The sequence below is a fragment of the Pichia kudriavzevii genome, chromosome 3, assembly GCF_003054445.1.
Source record: "Pichia kudriavzevii chromosome 3, complete sequence".
NCBI classification, from domain to species: Eukaryota; Fungi; Ascomycota; class Pichiomycetes; order Pichiales; family Pichiaceae; genus Pichia; species Pichia kudriavzevii.
Window position 1 is genome coordinate 997,804 of NC_042508.1, and position 20,462 is coordinate 1,018,265.

Consider the following 20,462-nt stretch of genomic DNA (forward strand, 5'->3'; position numbering starts at 1 on the left):
TTTTCATCACAGATATCAGCAAACGGTGTCTTAGCTTTGACTGTGAACGACAAAGACAAAGAGCAGCAATGGTATCCTATCCGTTTCTAACAAGTGCGCCAGGAAAAGTGATTCTTTTTGGGGAACATTCGGCTGTCTATAACAAGGTACGTGAAATTTCCAACCAACAAAACATTAGTCAGAGGATAAACTAACATTGAATTCGAAATGTATCTTTTTATTTAGCCTGCAATTGCTGCTGCGCTGTCCTTGAGGACATATCTTTTAGTAACTAAAAACAAAAAGGAGGACAACTGTATATACCTGGAATTTCCAGATATTGGTTTGCATCATGCTTGGAAAGAATCTGATATGCCATGGCATTTGACTACCTCTGAACAGGGACGACCACCTGCGAGTGAGGAGTTGAATGCAGAACTAGTCAACGGGCTAACCCCTCTTTTAACAAGTATCCAATCGCCTCTTCATTATGCGGCTGCCTACTGTTTCCTGTATCTGTATTTATCCCTATGTCACGAGTCTGTGGGAGGTGGAATAACATTCACAGTAAGATCCACGCTGCCTATTGGTGCTGGTATAGGCTCATCGGCATCCATATCCGTTTGTCTTGCCAGTGGATTAGCATACATGGGTGGCCATATAAAGGCAGCAAACATCGAAAGAGACTCAATGGTTTTGAGAGATTCGGACGAATGTATGTTTATTGATGCATGGTCCTTTATGGGCGAAAAGTGCATCCACGGTAATCCGAGTGGAATTGATAATGCCGTGGCAACTCATGGAGGTGCAGTGATGTTTCAAAGAATGGCAAACTCCATGCCAAGTGTTCGTACATCTATGAGAAATTTACCCTCAATAAACCTATTATTAACTAATACGAAAACACCAAGAAGAACTGCAGATTTGGTTTCCAATGTTGCCAGGATCGTAAATGACTTCCCAATGACTTCCGGTTGTATATTGGAGGCATTGGAGGCAATTGCGAGGGAGGCATATAACCTTATGGTTCGTCCTTTCCTTGATATTGACTCTAAAAAAAGACTCATGGAGTTGATTCGAATCAACCATGGTTTACTGGTTTCATTAGGTGTCTCGCATCCAAACCTTGAAAAAATCAAACTATTCTGTGACGAGCTGAAGATGGGTGAGACCAAACTTACAGGTGCTGGTGGAGGTGGATGTGCTATTACTCTATTGAATGACGAGATGGACAAAGCTGAGTATGAGCAAAAGTATAGAACCTTGTTGGACAAGTTTGAAGGGCATGGTTTTGAAACCTTCCAGACTACTTTAGGAGGAAAAGGAGTTGGTTTGTTGACGAGTCCAAGTGATTCTCTTCTTGAGTTCATGAACGTGGAGAAATTTGTGGGATTCAAGGATACCACAGAAATAGAAAAATCTGTTGGCTGCAGTGCTGTCGATGAATGGAAATACTGGTAGCTTATCGATGTAAGCTTAATAGAACTTTAAATACTAGAAATATAAACAAATTAAAAAAAAGGAGAAAGTTGTTTTGACGATTCTTTAACAATGAAGGGGGATTTCGTCAGAGCTTACATAGCAACATTTTATTTTCTAGGTATAATTCAACAGCCTTTTTGGACATCCCTAGACCGGCTTGATATCCATAACCACCAGCACCATAATTGTGGATCAAGAGTTTACCATCAACAATGTCTGCCTGTATCCTTGCACCACCGTGTCTGCTTGGTCGTAAACCTGCCGCTGTTCCAATTATTTCAATAGGCTTGTCCAATATTTTAGGCAATAGGGTCGTTGTTCTAAGAAGAATATCTTTTGACTCCTCCTCAAAAGTGTCACCTGTCCAATTATCCTTTTGCAGGAACCCGCCAAGAATCACTTGACCTTTGGAGTCTGGTCTTGGAATGATATATGTGGCATAATCTTCCCCCCATCTCATCCGATTCTCTTGAACATGTGGTGCATTTACAACTAGCACTTGTCCTCTTGTAGGATATACCTTTGTATCTTTGATGCCCGAGATAGAAAATGAACCAATACCGGTGCAATTGAAAACTGCCTCAGTATGTGGCAAGTATGCTTGGGAGATATGGGTCAATTTTTGCCTTTCAAAGGTTACACCGTGTCTCATAAGGTATCTTTTAAGGTTTGACAGGAAAAAGGGACAATAGAAGTTCCAAGTTTTGTATGAAATACCAAAAGCAACACCGTCTGGTAATGAAGATCGGGATATCACCTTAAAGTCTTTCAAATAAGTCTTTAGAGAATTGATTTTAACATCTCCGGGATAAACATCCCAAAATTCAGTACTCGGCTTCATAGCTAATCCACACCTTGGTCCCAACTCTGCTAAGATTTTTTCCAGATTAAGGTATGTGAATTTATCAAAGGCTAACGTATCTTGGTCATTTGGTGAAATACATGAAAAGTTTCCACCAGCCCACGGAGAGGTGAAGTTGATAGAAGAATCTCCCGGTAAATATTCTGCGATAACTCTAATTTTTGATCCAGGAACACTGGCGACCTCTAGCAAACAATAAGCTGTGTATAATCCAATAATTCCAGATCCCAAAATCACAATATTAGACATTCCCATAGGTTTTTGCTTTGTTTGTTTTCTAGTTGTACATAGCACGCTTTTTAACATTTACAAATCCATAATTGGGTTGAGCACCCCATTATTTATATTAATCCCTCTAGAGTCATCTGTTAAATGTCTTAGTTGGGAATATCAGGTATATCAGGCCATAAATTACGGTTTCATAGTACCGTAACCAATCATTGTAAATGAATCATTCATTTAACCGTTTTAAATTTTTATTATCAGTGACGAGCCTTGAAATAAGCGCAACTCGAGTTCGGTGGTAGCGCTTAAGTTATTGAATATGTGAGAAATTATTTCTTATATACAGGGACTCATATGGTTTGGAAATATACTCATCTGTAGGGAAAAGCCGAAAGGTGATTTGTTCCGCCAAGAGGAGGGAACGACGTGCAAGCTACTCCATTAACAAACACCGTAAAGTCACTTTTTGCTGACTGCAAGCTGTTTACCATTAGAATAAGTTATCGATATAACTATATAACAATAAATAGAGAAAGAATAGTCTAGATGAGTTTATAGCTTTGCTCTCTTGGATTTGAGGTATAGGGAGACAGCCTTTTGCGCCATACCTAAACCGGCTTGATAGCCGTAACCACTAGCACCGTAATTATGAACCAAAAGTTTCTCTTCAACATTTTCGACTTCGATTCTTACACCTCCATGCCTGCTTGGTCTTAGACCAGCTGCAACTCTGATGATCTCCAAAGGCCTATCCAGGATTTCGGGGAACAGTTCTGTTGTTCTTCTTAGGATATCTTCAGTTTCTAGCTCAAACGTATCACCAGTCCAGTTATCCTTTTGTAGAAATCCGCCTAATACCAATTCGTTATTAGAATATGGCCTTGGAATGATATATGTTGCATAATCGGCGCCCCATCTCATCCTATTTTCTTTGATATGGGGTGCTCTAACAACCACAACTTGTCCTCTAGTAGGATAAACTTTATCATCACTTACACCTGCTATAGATCTTGCGCCAATACCAGTGCAATTGAAAACAACTTTGGTGTCTGCTTGGTAGGCCTGGGAGATGTGGGATAATTCCTTTCTAACAAATTTAACCCCGATATTTTCAAAATATTTCTTGAAATTAGTTAAGAACATTGGACAGTTGAAATCCCAGGTAGTCAAGGTAATACCATACTGAACACCGTGTGGTAAGTTTTGCTTTGCAATTACCTTGAAATCTTTAATATAGCTCTTCAAGGAATTTATCTTTTCATCGCCAGGATACTCATCCCATAATTCTGTGCTATGTTTCATATCCAAACCACATGTTGGACCTCCGAGCTTCTTTTGGATCTCCGCTAAATGTGTGTAAGTATATTTATCTAAAGCCAACGTCTCTTTATCGTTAGGTGTGATACAGGAAAAATTACCCCCTGCCCATGGTGAAGTATAAAAGATTGATTGGTCTCCTGGCATATACTTGGCAAGAACGGTGATTTTGTCTGGAGAGATACCACCGTCATTGATAAGGCAGTAAGTGGTATATAAACCAATAATTCCGGCACCTACAACCACAACCTCAGACATTGCGTTTCTAGCAAATAGTTACTAAGTATTTCCTTTTCCTTTTTGTTCTCTTTTTTTTTTTCAAAGAACGTGTCCAGTAGAGTAAGATTCATCACACAGTAAATGGGGTCCAATTTATACTCCGCCAAATAATATTTCTTATGAGCATTTATCAACCATTGAAAAAATTAGGCGCCGGCATGGGCAATTTTCTGCGGGTAATTTTACATTTTGAAGAAATGGAAGCAAAACAGATTTTGGGGTAAACAAGAGTATAAAAAAAAATTGTAAATAAACTACAGAGAAATTAGTCAGTACAAGTCGATTGTATCTTTGTAGATGTTATTTTTCAACTCAAAAGAACCAGGAAAAAGTTCAGGGAAAGTTTTACAATATTCATGGAAAATCCATTCTCTTTGTTCCCAGTTGGATTCAACTGGCTCTATTTTATTCTTCAAACGATCGGATACCATTTCACATTCTTTCCAAACTCGGACAACATTCAAGCCCATTAGCTTGACAATCTGCTCCTCAGTAGCATTTGTAACTTCCCAAACTTTCTTAACAAGTTCTGGGTATTTGGAAACATCTTCAAGACCTTTTGGACCACAAGGGATACCATCAAAATCGGAACCAAAACCAACATGATCCCAACCTATAAGTGTGATGATGTGAACCAAGTGTGCAACTGCATCATCGATAGTAACGTCATCTGCCGATTTTCCTTCCCTCTTTAAAAACTGGGGTAAAAAATTGATGCAAACAACACCACCGTTATCTTTGACTAGCTTCAAAACATCGTCTCTGACATTTCTTTCGTGTGGAGTTAATGTGAATGATGATGAATGAGAAAAAATCACGGGTGCTTGAGTACACTCCAATGTATCTAACATAGTCTTGTAGGACACATGAGACAGATCAACCATCATTCCTAACCGGTTCATCTCTTTAATGCAATCTCTGCCAAAGGAAGTTAATCCTTTATCCGGCAATCCGCCAGTGACCGAAGAAGCTGCAGTAGCAAAAGGGTTGTCGCAGTTATGAGTTAATGTGATATACCTGACACCCAAGTCAAAGTATTGTCTGACAACAGCCAATGATAGATCGACTTGGTGTAAGCCTTCAACGCCTAGCGTAATTGATATTTTTTTACCTTTGCTATCTCTGAAACTTTGCAATGCTTCGTCTGAAGTTTTAACAAATTTTAAGCTATTCGAGTATTCATCAACCAATCTCTTTACAACATCAATTTGTTCTAAAGTGTCTCTAACAATAGTGGTAGGTGTATTGAAATCCTGATATAATGGATCATCATTCTTACATTCGATCCAACAACTGAAAAATTGGATACCAATTTTACCCTCTCTCATACGAACCAAATCCGTGTGTGAAGTTAGCAACGAGTCAAAATCAAATTCTGGGGTAGTGGAAATTTCATAGTGTAGTTGGCATCTTAAAGAATAAGGGAAGTCGTTATGAGTGTCCACGATTGGGAACCTTTTCACAATTTGATCGAATTTCTCGTCTATCTTCTTTCTATCTTGGACAGTCATTGTTTTAAGGATACAACAAATTGAATCACTGGGTATTAAAAAGAACGAATGAAAGAAGCGAAAAAATGTTCAAGAACAAGAAAATGTGATGGACATCTCCTACTCTTAACTACTAGACCAATACAACTTAGAAATAATACTAGAAAACTGGTAACAGTGGGGGAGAAGGGGAGAGGGGTTAGCCTCATGGATATTAGGTCTGATAGGCAAATTCTGACAAGCGCAGACCCTTAGGCGCACTTTGTCGCCTAAAAATGCGGCTACCTTCTTATCAGAGAATTGACGACTTTTCCCCTTGTGGGGAAAACGTTTACACTTCTACTGGATTACATGATTCGTGACTACTAGGAGACACTCTGGTCAGACGGAAGGGGTTTATAAAAGAACACTATCCTGACTACTTTAAAGGCCAGCTCATTGAAAAGTGCTGTTGGTGACTAATTGTTTTTTTTTTTCATCAATTCAGAAAAGAAGAAGTCATGGAGAAAGATAAAAACATAACATTGGAAACACAAGTTTCTGATGGATATCGTCAAAATGAAGATGGCGATGAAATTTTAGATTCAGGTTTGAAGGCTGGGCTTAAAAACAGAATGATTAACCTTATCGCTTTATGTGGCCTAATTGGACCAGGTGTTTTCATAGGAATGGGTAATGCCTTAAAATCTGGCGGCCCTGTAGGGCTACTAGTTGGGTTTGCAATCGTTGGAATTTTAGTTCTATCGATGATGAGTTCAATTGGGGAAATGAATGCTACTTTGGATTCCAATTTTGCAATACTGGGATCAAGGTTCGTGTCCAAAGGATTTGGTGCAACGATTGCTATTTATTATGTTATCCTTTGGATAACCAATATAATCGCCGAATATACGTCATTGAGTTCAGCGATGCAAACTTATTCGGATACTGTTCCAACTTACGGGTGGTATTTAATTTTTTGGTTTGTTTTCACAGTATTCCAATGCTTGGATGTGTCATGGTGGGGTGAAGCAGAATATGTTTTGGGATTCGTCAAATTGGCTTTTTTATCGGGATTTTATCTTTTTTCAATAATATATGCAGCTGGTGGTATTCCAAACCACAAACCGGATAATCCTTTTGGAAACTATCCTTTGAAGGATGGCTTCAAAGGTATCGCCAACTCATTTGTTTATGCTGGAGTGTTCTATTCTGGTATTGAAGGTGTCTCTGTCATTGCTGCCGAAGCTCGAAATCCACGTAAGGCAATTCCTACGGCTGTTAGAAGTACAGTATTTAGAGTGTTTTTCGTTTATTTTGGTCTTTCAATTTTCTATGGTATCACTGTTCCGTACAATGACCCATTATTAAACGACGCTAATAATGTGATGAAATCCCCAATGACAATTGCGATTACCGAAGCTGGCTGGCCTGGGTCCAAATATTTTGTTACAACTATGATTTGGATCACTTGTTTTTCTTCAATAAACTCTGCAATTTATTTTGCATCTCGGTCTCTCTTCACATGGTCTAAAGCAGGTTTTGGCCCAAAAATATTTACAAAAGTGAATAAAAAGGGAGTTCCATATGTCGCCATCCATGTATGTCATATTTTCGGATTTTTGAGCATCTTGTCTTACTCCTCAGGCGCTTCGGTTGCATATTCATATATTGTTTCTGTAACAGGAGTTGCTTGTTTCATTGTTTGGACATCAATTTCAATTACACATTTAAGGTTCAGACAAGGGTGGATTGCTCAAGGTTATCCACTAGAGGCGTTGCCATACAGATCATTTTTGTTTCCATGGATGAATTATGTTGCAATTGTGATTGGTGTGGTTTTGACATTAGTTCAAGGATGGTCATGTTTCAAGCCGTTTGATTATAAAACATTTGTTGATTCTTACATCATGCTACCCCTCTTTTTCATTTGTTGGTTTTGTTATGATAAGTTCTATTTTAAATCATGGTTTATCAAAGTAGAAGATATGGATTTTGAAAGTGGTAAAAGGCCCGATCTTGATGATACAGTAGGAACAGAGCTTGATAACTGTGGTAAATCCGAAGTAGTGTACACAGGCTCATCGAATGAAGAAGAGTTCTGAAATACTTTTTTTTTTTCCTGATAAGATTCATATCGATTTTGCTTTTTTCTTCCTATACTTAGTCAATTATAAAAATAGATAGCCAGATAATTCTACAAAGAATACACGCGTCTTGTTTTTAATTTACCAATGGTGTTATTAACATGATTGTTATTATTATCATTTTTTCTCCCGTTTTTAACCTTTAGTTTTATATAGAAAGCGTCCATTTTGATTATTATACTATTATCTGCCTAAGTTCAGCCTCCAACCCAATTGTTTTGTAACTCTGAACCAATCAATATATAGAGAACCATTATTATTGAGATCCCAGATTTTCTGAACAACAATGAAAAGTTTTTGATAACTGCTCAAGTATCCGCATACTTGGATCAACCTTTTAAACATACCTGTAACCTCTTTTTTGTCGTCTGCAGAAGTGGAGCTAATCCCGAGCAATAACATAGGAAACGCTAAACTGTTTTTCAATTCCAGGGATTCTAGCAATAGCCTTAGATCTTTTTTCAAATTATATGCCAATACTTGGATTTCTGGAACTATCGGCGGTAATTTACGTATAACTTGACGTAAGTAAATCTGAGAAGCGATTTGGTAAACTTCAAATAAAGTTAGATGAATCTCCAATTGTGACGAAGAATCTAAGTATTGTAAACACGACAAATCTGGTTTTGAAAATTTGATGCTTTCATCCAACATATCTGATTTTGTCATCATCTTATTTATTATTTCAAACTTATCACATTCAGATAAGTCTAAACTGGCCTGTAGTGAATTGTGCTCCACTAATAAACTAACTATTTCGCCAATCAGTAGGATAACGGGTCGGATACAGCCTTGTAAAGGGTCATGAACAATTTTAGTAGTATTATTCTGATTAAACAATTCATAATAATCGGCCATCGGATAAAAAGTACCATTTTCATTTGACTGGGAAGCTAGAACGTCAAAATATGCAAAATTCTCCGCCAACAAGTTACCCTCAATTGAACAAGTTGACACCAAATACCTGAAATTTCCGGGCATTTTGTTAATCATATTAAAACAGCACGTAAAATAATGAGACCACTTAGAAGTGTCTCCAAATGAAATTTCCATACAGACTAGCAACATGTAACACACAAAGTTTGTGATGAACTTCTCACGATCAAGTATTGATTCATGGTATAAGATGATTTCGTTCACTTTGCCAATATAACTATCGGCTTCTTTATTCTCTACCTGATAATTTAGATTCATATTTTTTCTCCTTCTACACCCCCAACCAACAAGAGTGTACAAAACAGATTCTTCTTTGAATGCCAATGGTATGTAAATTTTTGTATAGTAATTAAATTCCTGCGGTAATATTGATAAATCTGATAAGATACTCTTACAAAAGAACTCAAAGTACGAGAGCTCAAGTGTTGTTAATGGGACGGGTAACTTAATATCCAATGATGGCGGTATAATCGGAGTGGGGTTCTTGAAAAGATCAAGATACTGTGGCTGATCTTCAAAAAAGATATTCAAGAAATCAGAATCAATTGGCAGTAAATCATCCAAAGTTTTAGTTTTCTGGATATCAAACTCGTCCAGGTTTGGCAAGTCTTCCTGCACTTGTTGGTTTTCAAACAGGTTACTCAATTTGGAGTTGTTGTTGTCAAAGATTCTCATTACCGTTTCACCGACTAAGTTTTCCAGGTTTGAAATTTTAGTTATTTTTTCATCAATGGGAAGAATGTTGTTTGGCAAATTATTATTTATAGGATTTGAATCAGTAACTATATCCAATTTATTTTCAATAAATGGGTGGAATGCAAGGCTACGATACTCACATATTAAGTTCCTGTTGAGGCAACCAGTACATATTGGTTTGACTTCATCGCATTTCTTCTTTCTCTTGCGACAGTTCAGACAACCTGACTTTGATCGTGTTGGCTTGCCCTTGATCTTACCCTTGGCCGTGCCATTGCCCTTGCCCTTCTCCTTACTCTTGCCTACTCCATTTCCAGCGCCTTTATCCCTGTGGACTCTGTGCGTAGCTTCGAAGTTGTCCATGTCCTCCAGGGTGCAAATATGGTTCGTTTGAGCCACCAGAGTTGTAGCTAGCCGACACCGTGACTCATAAGTTGCGCCTAAACTTCAGAGGTGAAAAGTGGCACAAAAAATAGAACAGAAGCTAAAAATTAGCACCAAAAAGAGAAAATCCCTAAAACATATATTTATCGTTTCTGGAAGCCTCCCCGTTTTCTAGACGCAGCTGGGAAAAAAAGTTAAACTGTAGATTTTAATGATAATGGTCTGCTTTTTCGAATGGCAACATATTCTGCTAGTTTGTAAGTAGTCAAACTTTAAGAGATACTCAAATCATGCCTACCAATAAAAGGCGCTTTGAGGTGATCATACTAGGGTGTTCTGGAGGTCCGATTTCTGGGAAAACCTGCTCTTTCCTCCTCAAACCCGCAGATGTGGAAACAGTAGACATTATCCAAAGTGATGAGGACAATGGCTGCCTTCTTGCCCTTGATGCCGGGAGCGGATTATCCAATATCTTGGATATATTGGACAGCAAAGATAAATGCACCAGTTTTCAGCTCTCCAACGCATCTTATTTACTTGATTTGTATCCAGCCAGTGACAGTGATAATGGTAACAATGGTGATGCTTATCGAATCAGTGACTATTTAAACCTGGAGAACATGTTATTGAGAATACCTTTCCAGTCAGCGGATTCCAAATCATTGAACAAATCAAATTATCAAATTGCAGATTTATTGTTGAATAAGATTAATGGCTATCTTATAACTCATTCACATCTAGATCACGTTTGCAGCTTAGTAATTAACTCTCCCGGTTTCACCAAGAAAAAAGAAGTTTACGGATTAGAATCAACTATAGAACCAATTAGGAAAGACTTATTTAATAACTCCATATGGCCCGACTTAGTGTCAATGGGTATTATATCATTAAACTATTTAGAGCATAATCAACCATCACGAATGATTTCACCGCGATATGAGGTAACGGCTTTTAGATTGTCGCATGGGAAACTATGTCAAGATAACAGACGATTTATCAGTTCAGCATTTCTTATAACAGATTTAAAGTATGATTATAGCATGTTGTTTTTCGGAGATGTCGAATCAGATTTATGTTCAGGAATAGATTATAATTTGTTTGTTTGGGGTAAAATTGCTCCTTTGATTAGAGACGACAAATTCAACACAATATTTATTGAATGTTCGACAGTAGATAAGCCGGGGCCGTTGTACGGACACTTAACTCCTAGTAACTTAATATATGAACTTTTGAATTTGAGGAAGTCAATAGTTTGTTTAGACAATACATCAGTTTCAAATTTAAGTTACGATGATCCATATTTTCAACATCTGAAGGTGCAGCCCTTACGCGGTCTAAATGTAATTATTATTCATGTTAAAGAAACAACAGATAATGTCAACCCAAGAACATTAATATTGGAAGAGGTGGAAATATTGAATAAAACACATCATTTACAAATTAATTTTTCCATTGGTTTATCTGGTATATCGTTGTTATTATGAACCTTTATATGGTTCTCTTTATGCTCACTACGGATTTAAATAACTATCGTCTGAGTCTTATTGCTGGTTTTTTTTTTGTAAAAAATACCGTTTTCTATTTTTTTGCTCTTATTCCTCTTTCATTCTTGTTTTGTGGTTTTCACTTATAGATTTTATATATAATTAAAATACGCTGTGCGCTATTTATATGGGCCCAAGATTCCCCAATGCCGATCGGTACTGATTTTTCTATTTATCTTACTGATATACACATCATAAAATTTTATAGTTGTGGAACACCGTAACCAGTGATGTGCCTAGCAAAATCCCACTTCATTCCTTCAACTGCAACATCCTTTTCAATGTTTATAGATTTGGTGGACTTCTCAATAATACAAAGTGAATATTTGTTCCAAGATCTTGCATCTCTATAAAATAACACCTTCATACAATCCTTCACTGTTTGAATCGCCTCTTCTTTTGATAATTTTGCTACATCTTCTTCGCTATCCACCTTTTTTCTTAAAAGAGGGATGGCCAAATGATTACCAAAACCCGTTGCTAATGTTGGAGAGGAATATGAAACGCCCAACAAATCGACATGTTTCATGTATATTTCACCTTTATCATCAAATCCGGCAACTATGATTGCATTCCACAATGGATTCATCTTTGATCTTCTATTGTACATAACATTAGTTAAATATTCACCCAAATGATTAGCTTTTAAGTTGTCATCTTCCATATCATATCCATCTTCAATTTGTAAATCATCTAATAGTCTCTCTATATATTGGAAATCACTAATATCGCCTGATATACCACACACCGAAGAGTTTCCCACAGGTATAATTCTCTGCAGATCGTCTAATTTCATAAGCGATCCATAGGAACCCATGTGATCTGCAGCCATGACTATACCGTCGTTGTACTTAATGGCAATTACCGAAGTACCGGTAATCATTGGTTGCTGCGTATGCATTTTAGGAAATTCTGTCTTTGCCTGGGTTTTGTTTCTATCAACATTAGATGCATGTGCAATATTGTAATTGTACCCACCATATGTAGAGTCGTCTGGTCTTCCCCAATGTAGCGGATCGTGGTTCATTGTTTTGCTCGTTGTCTTCTAGACCACCAGAGTTTCTTTTGGAATCTCTTATAGCCACATAAGGGCAAAGCCAAAAACATGAAGGCAAAGTATTCAAACGTAGCGATAATCCTCATTAATCTGAGGGGATCCACCGACGCGTCTGCAAATTTAGATACCTGAAACCCGCGGAGTCGAGATCGGCTTCTCTTTTAAAGAGACATACGGGTAGGAACAATTAGGTTACAAATACAACTTTGACATTTTGGTTAGGACTGTCTTGTCATAAGTCAGAAAAGAAACGCTAGAGATAATAGACAATGAAGGCCTCCTTGAGAATATTACAACGTGTACCATCAATCAAGTTTGTGGGTGGTCCTCATCCGATTGGTATGTTCCCAGTTACTGTTATCAATTCTATATATTCACATAGTGACATATACTAACCTAGTTTCACCCAACATTATCTTATACAGTATCCCATCCAGTTGGAGCACACCCATGCGCACCAAATGGAATGAGACCTAGTGCAAATGCTTCTCCAGTTGCAAGTGCCTCCGCAGCTTCCAATGTTGCTTTCCAATCAAGAAACAACTTGTCTAAAAGATTCAGATACAGACCAATCGAAGAGATTGAGATCGAAGATGTTGAACTAGGTGGTGCATTAATCAATTGAGCAAGTTAGCTATATAAAGAAAGGTCTATAAATTATCTTAATCGAATTTGAAATAGTAATCATTTTTTTATTATCTTAGTTTACTTTGTTTTACTTTATCCACGGCACGTTCATAAGGATGCCAAGCCTATTCATTGTTTTGCAAAACATATTTAATCAATCTTTTGAGGTTCAGTTCTGCCTTGAAGAGATCACCTTGGGATGTGCAAGTTAGCATGTTTTCAAAGAACGAAATGTAAGAATCCAAAGCTTCGTTTCTTGGCTTCACACTGCTAACGTTGAATTTATTCCTCCAAAGGATATAATGCAAAGTACAAATTGACTGCATTGCAATTTTGTAAAAAGAAGCTGACCGAACACAGATAATATTACAGTAGATTTTAATAACAAGCCTGTTGTATTTAGCAACGTAGATCTCAATGAGTCTTCTAAATGCATAGTTTTTCATTATTTCACGTTCAGATCTACTCACCCTGTTGGAGATGCATGCTACTTTGACAATACAATTGATCCCTTCTGTATGTCTGATATTGACCAAAAAAATACTTCCGTTTTCGAAAATCAGGGGGATTATTTGGTTTTCGTAGTTCGTTTCCAGCATTTGATGCAGTTGTGACTCGTCGAATTCCTGTTTCATCCGCCTCTTGTACGTGACCATAAGCGACTTCTGAACTGTTATTGGTGGCCTCTCCAATTTGCCGTTCTTGCCAAATGCCGCTGGATTTGTTATTCTATTGTAAGAGAGACTATGAATAAACTCAAACATTTTGTCAAACTTCTTACCTTCTCCGAATAAAGTCAAATCCTTAACTTTTTGAAAATATTCATTTGAGATTTCTTCTGTAAATAGTTCTCCCAAAACCTCTTTTTTTTCAAGCTTCAGTTTATTTGTGTCCTCTCTGATACTATTGGGGCCAACATTAAAGTTATTATCGTTAACACTATTATTGACTCTATTAGGCGGTTCGGGAGTAACCTCCTTCTTCGCCAGTAAATATTCTTCATATTGCCTCTCTTCATCCTCCTTCCCGTCACTGTCCTCTAAATCGTTTATTTCAAACGGGGCGTCCACAGTCCCCAATGGCCGTGGATCTAACTTCCTTCGTTTGACAATGTTTTCTGTACCAGATGCCACCTCATTTTTATTCGCATTTTCATTTTCATCTTCACTTTTAGCTGTTCTTCCATAATCTTTGTTTTGCGCTTGGATTCTAGATTCAATGGCAAGCATTTCTTGCCTTTCTATTTCGATTCTCTGTTGCTCCCTAATTTGCCTCTCCCTTTCCAGCTTCTCCCTATATGCTTTCTCCCTCTCCTGTATTTCTCTTTGGAGCTTCTCCTTACGTTCAAGCTCCTCTCTCTCACGATGCCTACGCTGCTCATCAATTCGGGCAAGTTGTTCCTTATGCTTTCTACGTTGTTCATCCAACAATTTAAACTCTAAATTTCGCTTTTCCTTTAGTTTTTCCTCAATCATAAACAAATAGTTAGACCTAAATTCTAAATCAATGTTATCAATAACTGGTGATACTTGGGATATATCGAACTTCCTCGGTGAAGCATTAGGATTACAGAAACAATTTGTTAGGGTAATAGGATCCAGACAAAACGTTAAAACCACAGACAACAAATTGATGGAATTGAAATTAGAGGGAGGTTCAAAGTATTCAATAAAATTTGCAGGATATTTAAGAGCAGATTTTGATAATTTGTGTTTGAAGAACAATACAAATGACTTGATCTCCAAAGAAGCTTCAATGGGGAAACTTGAAACTTTATCTATATTACCTTGACAATTGACCAATATGATTTTATTGATATCTTTGAATCCTAAAGCTAGATGCCATTTATGATTGTATTGGAAAGGGTGCAGATAAATAGAAGCATTGCTATCCCTTGGCCCCCATTGTAAATCATTTTTGAATAAAACCAAACTGACTTTTTTGGAATTGTATTCATCCAATATCAAATTACAGTAATGGTATAGTGTTTCCTTATCAAACAAAATACGATAACTTTGAGGTGGAATAGTCTTTTGTTTGACCTTGTTCAAATCAACATACATTTGGGTGTAATTATACTTGTATAATTCTTCGTCCCCATTGCTTCTTGAAGACACCCCCCGTTTATATTCATCATCAGCCACATGGATGTTAGATTCGTCATCACTAATTTGGAAGGCTCCCATTTAACCTTTTATATCTTAATAGAGACTGTCGTTATTGTTAGTATTAGCTCCACAAACAATATTTAGCTACTCTTTATCTTTGAATTTTCCTAATTGAAACAGGGCAACGATTAATTCAAACACTTCAGATTCGCCTAGAAATGTCAAAAAGTCAATCCTCCAAGCGATGTGAAAAAAAAAGTTTGATGTTCGAATCGGTTGGTGCCTCCAAGAAAAAGTGCCGTTAAGTGAGATCGAGCGAGGGCGAGGGGGAAAAGGGAAGGGGATCAAAGTTCCTCCAATTTTCTTTACTAAAGCATATGGGCCATTTACCAACAGTGGAACTTGTGTATGGAGGCTATACCACCCTCTTGTCTATCTCAATATCTCTGTTACTCTTCTTCATAATACGTACCTGTTGATGTATCTTTTCCAATCACTGAAGGGAAACAACGATCCTGCTTGTGTGTCAATTGTATCTGTTAACTGTAATTGTAGTTGTAAATGGTATACATTAGGAGAACACATTCAAATTCCCCCCTCCCCCCATTGAACAACAACAAAATTGCAACTACACCATTCGAAGCGCCCCCCACCGCCTTCCATGGCCTAAAAGAGAAAAAAAAAACTGTTCAAGAGCCACCGAAAAAAAAAAAAAATAAAAACAACTTTTTTCTCTCTTCTTGTTTTGGAAGGCGCGAAAACGTTCACTTTTTTTTATTCCCATTTTCACCCTCATTTTCATTGCCATTGTCGTTCCCATTTTCGTTTTATTCCACCCTTTTTTCGCATTTCCATTTGTTTCCATTAATTTGCCACTCATTCAATTTTCCTCGTCTCTGCAACAAGGTGACTTCCGTTTTCTCATTTTCTGCTCCGCTGGCTCAATTCCCACCCCCTTCTCATTCTTACATACCTACTAACATACAAGGACAAACTACTGTATTTTATAGAAAAAGTTGGCACTCATTTAATTGGCCATTCCTTATTCTTTGAGTTTACAAGATTACCCTTGTTTGATTTGTTCATTTTCACTGTCAATTGGAGAATAGGATAAGAAAAAAAAAGACTTAATATCTGACGGCGTTCATAATCATCATATATTTGTCAATTACCCTCTTTCCATTTTTTTTTCCCTGAGTGCATTTTAATATTATATCCTTGTTATTCCTCAATTCCATTTCATTCTTTATTGGCTCTTGTCTGGAACTTCACACATTTTGGTATTAAGCCGTATCCATCCAAACATCACTCACCCATTCTATAAATAGTTACTTTATTGTTTTGATCTATCGAGTGTATCAATCGAGAACAAGAAGGACAAATCGAAAAAAAAATCTATCATTTCCTTTTTTAATTGATTCCAAGTATTCAATTTTGTTGTTTTTTTGTTTCTCACAAAGTTATACATTTAGGTACAATTAACCATTTTCTCATAATGGATAAATTTAATGCTAACACTGATGGCCATATTGGTGAGGATTCTTTTGAATCACCTACTGTTAAAACAACAGGAGACAAACCAAAGACTATTCATGTGGCACACAGAAGATCTCCTTCTGAATTGACCACTTTGATGCGTATGTATTGTATCAATTTCTTCTTTCCCCCCCTTTTGTTTTCTCCTCATTTTTTTTGTTCCTTTTATCCAATTTATTTTCTCAATTGAATCCAGAACTTATTACTAACTATTACATCATTTCTCATTTTTTTTTTGATTAGTTGAACAATTGAGTCTACAACGTCAATTAGAAATTGTCCAAGCTCAACAGCAACAGATTCTTCAACAACAACAACAACAACAACAACAAAGCGGCGGGACCTCTAATTTTGGTTATCAAAATATGCTCCAACCTCCTCCAAGTTTAGGCCAACCTCAAAATTCAAATAGGAGTAACCACCATCGGAAAACTTCTTCATCGTTTCAGAAGGAGACCGAATATGGAACCCCAAGAAGTCATAGACGATCCCAATCTTCTGTTACCTCGGTTGGCAGTATTCCATTCTCCAAGACTGATTCAAGACCTCAGGCCCTGGGACATACAAGAAGACACTCTTTGGGTTTAGCTGAAGCTAAAAAGGCTGCAGCTGAAGCTCATGCACAAAGGTATAATTCTCCTTCTAAACTGTCGATTGAGTCATCTCAGGTGAATCTTAACGAAAACGAAAGTACCCCTCCAAGCTTTAAGTTCCCTGGATCTCCAAACTTGAGCTCTAATGAAGCAGAGTTTTCGACTCCACCAGCCAATTACCACTCGAGAACTAGATCAAGCCTGTCTGGTGATAAATCTCCTCAAAGGGGCTTTCAATTCCCTCCAAAGGATCAAAACCAATTGCTACAACCTCCGCAACCTTCCTTTTCTGGCTCTCATGTTAGAACAGGCTCTGATTTAAGTTCCAATTGGAGGAAACCTACATCGAATAATCAATCAAGCCCTTCTTCTTATCATCATCACAATAATTCTCAAAGTTTCGAGTCCTCCAATTTCTTACCTGGTCATAGACCAAGAAATTCCTACGGCGGTTCAATCTCTTCAGTTTCTCAATATAATAACAACAACCAAGGTCAGAGAAAATCATTATTTGCTCCCTATTTACCTCAAAATTCTTTACCTGATCTAATTAATGAAGGTAAATTAGTTACAGGTGTTTTGAGGGTCAATAAGAAAAACAGATCAGATGCTTATGTTTCAGCTGAAGGTTTGTTGGATGCTGATATATTTATCTGCGGTTCTAAAGATCGTAATAGGGCGCTCGAAGGTGATACTGTTGCTGTCGAGTTGTTAGTTGTCGATGAGGTTTGGTCATCTAAACGTGAGAAGGAGGAGAAGAAGAGAAGAAAGGATACTAAATCAAACTTTGATATTGCTGATGATGTTCATAACGATGCAAGCACCTCATCCACTGATCCTTCACACAGCAATTCAGGCTCTTTGAATAGAAAAGGTTCCTTAAAGCAAAGACCAATTCAAAAGAAGAACGATGATCTTGAAGTTGAAGGTCAGTCATTATTGTTGGTGGAAGAAGAGGAAATCAACGATGATGCAAAACCTCTATATGCTGGTCACGTTGTTGCTGTTATTGACCGTATCCCAGGCCAACTTTTCTCTGGCACTCTAGGTTTGTTGAGACCTTCACAGGCTGCAAAGAAAGAGAAGGAAAGAGAAGAAAATGGTGGTGATTTCTCCAAAAATGAACATAAACCTAAACCCAAACCTAAAATTGTTTGGTTCAAACCAATTGATAAAAAAGTTCCTTTGATTGCAATTCCAACTGAGCAGGCGCCTAAAGATTTTGTTGAGAACCATGAAAAATACGCCAACCAAACTTTTATTGCATCCATTAAAAGATGGCCAATTACTTCATTACATCCATTTGGTACCTTGGTTTCGAGATTAGGTGCCACTGATGATAAATCTGTAGAAGTTGAATCTATTTTGAGAGATAATAATTTTATGTGTGATGAGTACCTTGACGGCGAGGAGAAGTATATGCTCGATTTTCCAACAAGTGACTATATCTTAGCCAAGAGACCAAGAAAAGAGTTTGATGATTATGTAATTGCCTGTTCCCAAAACGGTCAGTTTTCTGATCATGCGTTCCACGTCAGAGGTGTATCCGATAATACCATCGAGCTAGGTGTCCATATTGTAGATGTTAGTGAGTATGTTCAAAACGGTACTAACTTAGACAAAAGGGCAAAGAAGAGGTCACACGGAGTCTTTTTACCTCAAAAATCTGTCAATTTATTCCCTGATACTATTAACAAAATGATTTCATTCCAAGAAAATGTTAGATCACCTGCATTATCCGTCATTTTCACTATCGATTCACTAACGTTTGAAATTGAAAATGTGTGGATGGGAGAAACCTCAGTCAAACCCACTACAAGAACTGAATACTCTGAAATTGATAAGATACTTGAGAAACTAGAAGTTGCCGATTCATCTGATAACCAAAATGCCTTGTCTAGTTATTTTGCAACTCTATCTCTAATTGCTTTAAGATTAAAGGAAAAACGCCTCAATAACCCGAAGCTGTCCAGCAATAGGATGTTGCCTCTTTTGGATCAACTTGATGATGAAAGAGTTAAATTATCTTTGAATATCTACGAAAACATCAAGTCAGCTTCCATTTTGGATGAAATTTTCCATACTGTCAATGCAGCTGTTGCCCAAAAAATTCATTCAGCTTTAGGCGACCTTGCGTTTCTAAGAAAATTTCCTATTCCGACGTTAACTAAGTTTGAGTATTACCAGAGTAAGATAGCTGAGCTTGGTGTTCATTTAGACACCACAAACGCTGGTAGTTTTCAAAATTCTATTTTAGCAATAGAAGATCCAATTAAAAGAGAGGCCGTCGAAACTATTCTAGTTAAATGTATGGGTAGAGGTAAGTACACTATTGCAGGAAAATGTGATCAAGAATTAGCTCATTATCTTTTCAATTTACCAACATATACCCATTTTAATGCTCCATTGAGAAGGTATGCAGATATCATTGTTCATAGACAACTGAAGCATATTATAAACAACTCTGTTGATTCCTATACCGAAGATGTAAACTCGTTAAAGGTGATTAGTGACTATTGTAATTTCAAGAAAGATTGTGCAACAGCAACCCAAGAACAAGCTATTCATTTATTGTTATGCCAAACGATAAATGACATGTCTTCTAAAACTGGCCAAGTTCTTTGTAAAGGTGTTGTCTTACAAGTTTACGAGTCTGCGTTTGATGTTTATCTACCTGAATTTGGTATTGAGAAGAGAGTTCACGGTGATCAACTACCACTAACAAAGGCAGAATTTGATAAACATAACAAAATACTAAAGTTATTCTGGGATCCAAATGTTGACGCAGCAACTTTTGTTCCTGAGGATGAAAACGAGCCGTTATCGTACAGAAATTCAATTAAAAATAAATTTAGAGTCTCATCTGAAAATGCAGCAAGAGCTCAAGATGAATCTGTTTCAAAAGAGTCCGGTTTATTAAGTGATGAGATGTACAATAAGCTAACGAAACTAAAATTAACTCCACCGAAAATTGATATCCTTATACCCAAAGAAGGTGAAGATCCATTAGCTCCTTACATTAAACCATTATCGACAAGAATTGAAGGAAATAATCATATGCAAGATATTAAACTACTTGATACAGTTCCTGTTATTCTTAGAGCGGAAATTGGTATGTCGCTACCGTGTTTGACTGTTCGTGTTTTGAACCCGTTCTACAAGGAACGCAAGTAATTTACCAAATAAAGACATAAACCTAAAACTTGGCAATACATCAATTG

General features: G+C 37.2%; 11 protein-coding genes across 11 annotated transcripts; 5 read left to right on the top strand and 6 right to left on the bottom strand.

Annotated features, from left to right (window-relative positions):
• Positions 1-68: 68 nt before the first annotated feature.
• Positions 69-1,440, top strand: C5L36_0C04640 (uncharacterized protein; the record flags this gene model as incomplete). The annotated part of the gene is made up of 2 exons (XM_029466148.1): positions 69-146; positions 226-1,440. 2 exons carry the CDS (start codon positions 69-71, stop codon positions 1,438-1,440), a joined length of 1,293 nt encoding a protein of 430 aa, XP_029322008.1.
• A 106-nt stretch (positions 1,441-1,546) lies between these two features.
• C5L36_0C04650 (uncharacterized protein) lies at positions 1,547-2,629 on the bottom strand (the record flags this gene model as incomplete). Its single annotated transcript, XM_029466149.1, has 1 exon — positions 1,547-2,629. The coding sequence occupies one exon, from the start codon at positions 2,627-2,629 to the stop codon at positions 1,547-1,549; it is 1,083 nt and encodes a 360-aa protein (XP_029322009.1).
• Positions 2,630-3,100: 471 nt separating this feature from the next.
• On the bottom strand, positions 3,101-4,123 carry C5L36_0C04660 (uncharacterized protein; the record flags this gene model as incomplete). The annotated part of the gene is made up of 1 exon (XM_029466150.1): positions 3,101-4,123. The coding sequence occupies one exon, from the start codon at positions 4,121-4,123 to the stop codon at positions 3,101-3,103; it is 1,023 nt and encodes a 340-aa protein (XP_029322010.1).
• Positions 4,124-4,413: 290 nt separating this feature from the next.
• C5L36_0C04670 (uncharacterized protein) lies at positions 4,414-5,655 on the bottom strand (the record flags this gene model as incomplete). Its single annotated transcript, XM_029466151.1, has 1 exon — positions 4,414-5,655. The coding sequence occupies one exon, from the start codon at positions 5,653-5,655 to the stop codon at positions 4,414-4,416; it is 1,242 nt and encodes a 413-aa protein (XP_029322011.1).
• Positions 5,656-6,134: 479 nt separating this feature from the next.
• C5L36_0C04680 (uncharacterized protein) lies at positions 6,135-7,718 on the top strand (the record flags this gene model as incomplete). The annotated part of the gene is made up of 1 exon (XM_029466152.1): positions 6,135-7,718. One exon carries the CDS (start codon positions 6,135-6,137, stop codon positions 7,716-7,718), a length of 1,584 nt encoding a protein of 527 aa, XP_029322012.1.
• A 225-nt stretch (positions 7,719-7,943) lies between these two features.
• Positions 7,944-9,755, bottom strand: C5L36_0C04690 (uncharacterized protein; the record flags this gene model as incomplete). The annotated part of the gene is made up of 1 exon (XM_029466153.1): positions 7,944-9,755. One exon carries the CDS (start codon positions 9,753-9,755, stop codon positions 7,944-7,946), a length of 1,812 nt encoding a protein of 603 aa, XP_029322013.1.
• Positions 9,756-10,066: 311 nt separating this feature from the next.
• On the top strand, positions 10,067-11,260 carry C5L36_0C04700 (uncharacterized protein; the record flags this gene model as incomplete). Its single annotated transcript, XM_029466154.1, has 1 exon — positions 10,067-11,260. The coding sequence occupies one exon, from the start codon at positions 10,067-10,069 to the stop codon at positions 11,258-11,260; it is 1,194 nt and encodes a 397-aa protein (XP_029322014.1).
• Positions 11,261-11,522: 262 nt separating this feature from the next.
• On the bottom strand, positions 11,523-12,347 carry C5L36_0C04710 (uncharacterized protein; the record flags this gene model as incomplete). The annotated part of the gene is made up of 1 exon (XM_029466155.1): positions 11,523-12,347. One exon carries the CDS (start codon positions 12,345-12,347, stop codon positions 11,523-11,525), a length of 825 nt encoding a protein of 274 aa, XP_029322015.1.
• Positions 12,348-12,646: 299 nt separating this feature from the next.
• Positions 12,647-13,002, top strand: C5L36_0C04715 (uncharacterized protein; the record flags this gene model as incomplete). Its single annotated transcript, XM_029466156.1, has 2 exons — positions 12,647-12,716; positions 12,803-13,002. 2 exons carry the CDS (start codon positions 12,647-12,649, stop codon positions 13,000-13,002), a joined length of 270 nt encoding a protein of 89 aa, XP_029322016.1.
• Positions 13,003-13,129: 127 nt separating this feature from the next.
• On the bottom strand, positions 13,130-15,067 carry C5L36_0C04720 (uncharacterized protein; the record flags this gene model as incomplete). Its single annotated transcript, XM_029466157.1, has 1 exon — positions 13,130-15,067. The coding sequence occupies one exon, from the start codon at positions 15,065-15,067 to the stop codon at positions 13,130-13,132; it is 1,938 nt and encodes a 645-aa protein (XP_029322017.1).
• A 1,540-nt stretch (positions 15,068-16,607) lies between these two features.
• Positions 16,608-20,415, top strand: C5L36_0C04730 (uncharacterized protein; the record flags this gene model as incomplete). The annotated part of the gene is made up of 2 exons (XM_029466158.1): positions 16,608-16,749; positions 16,892-20,415. 2 exons carry the CDS (start codon positions 16,608-16,610, stop codon positions 20,413-20,415), a joined length of 3,666 nt encoding a protein of 1,221 aa, XP_029322018.1.
• Between the last annotated feature and the right edge of the window lie 47 nt (positions 20,416-20,462).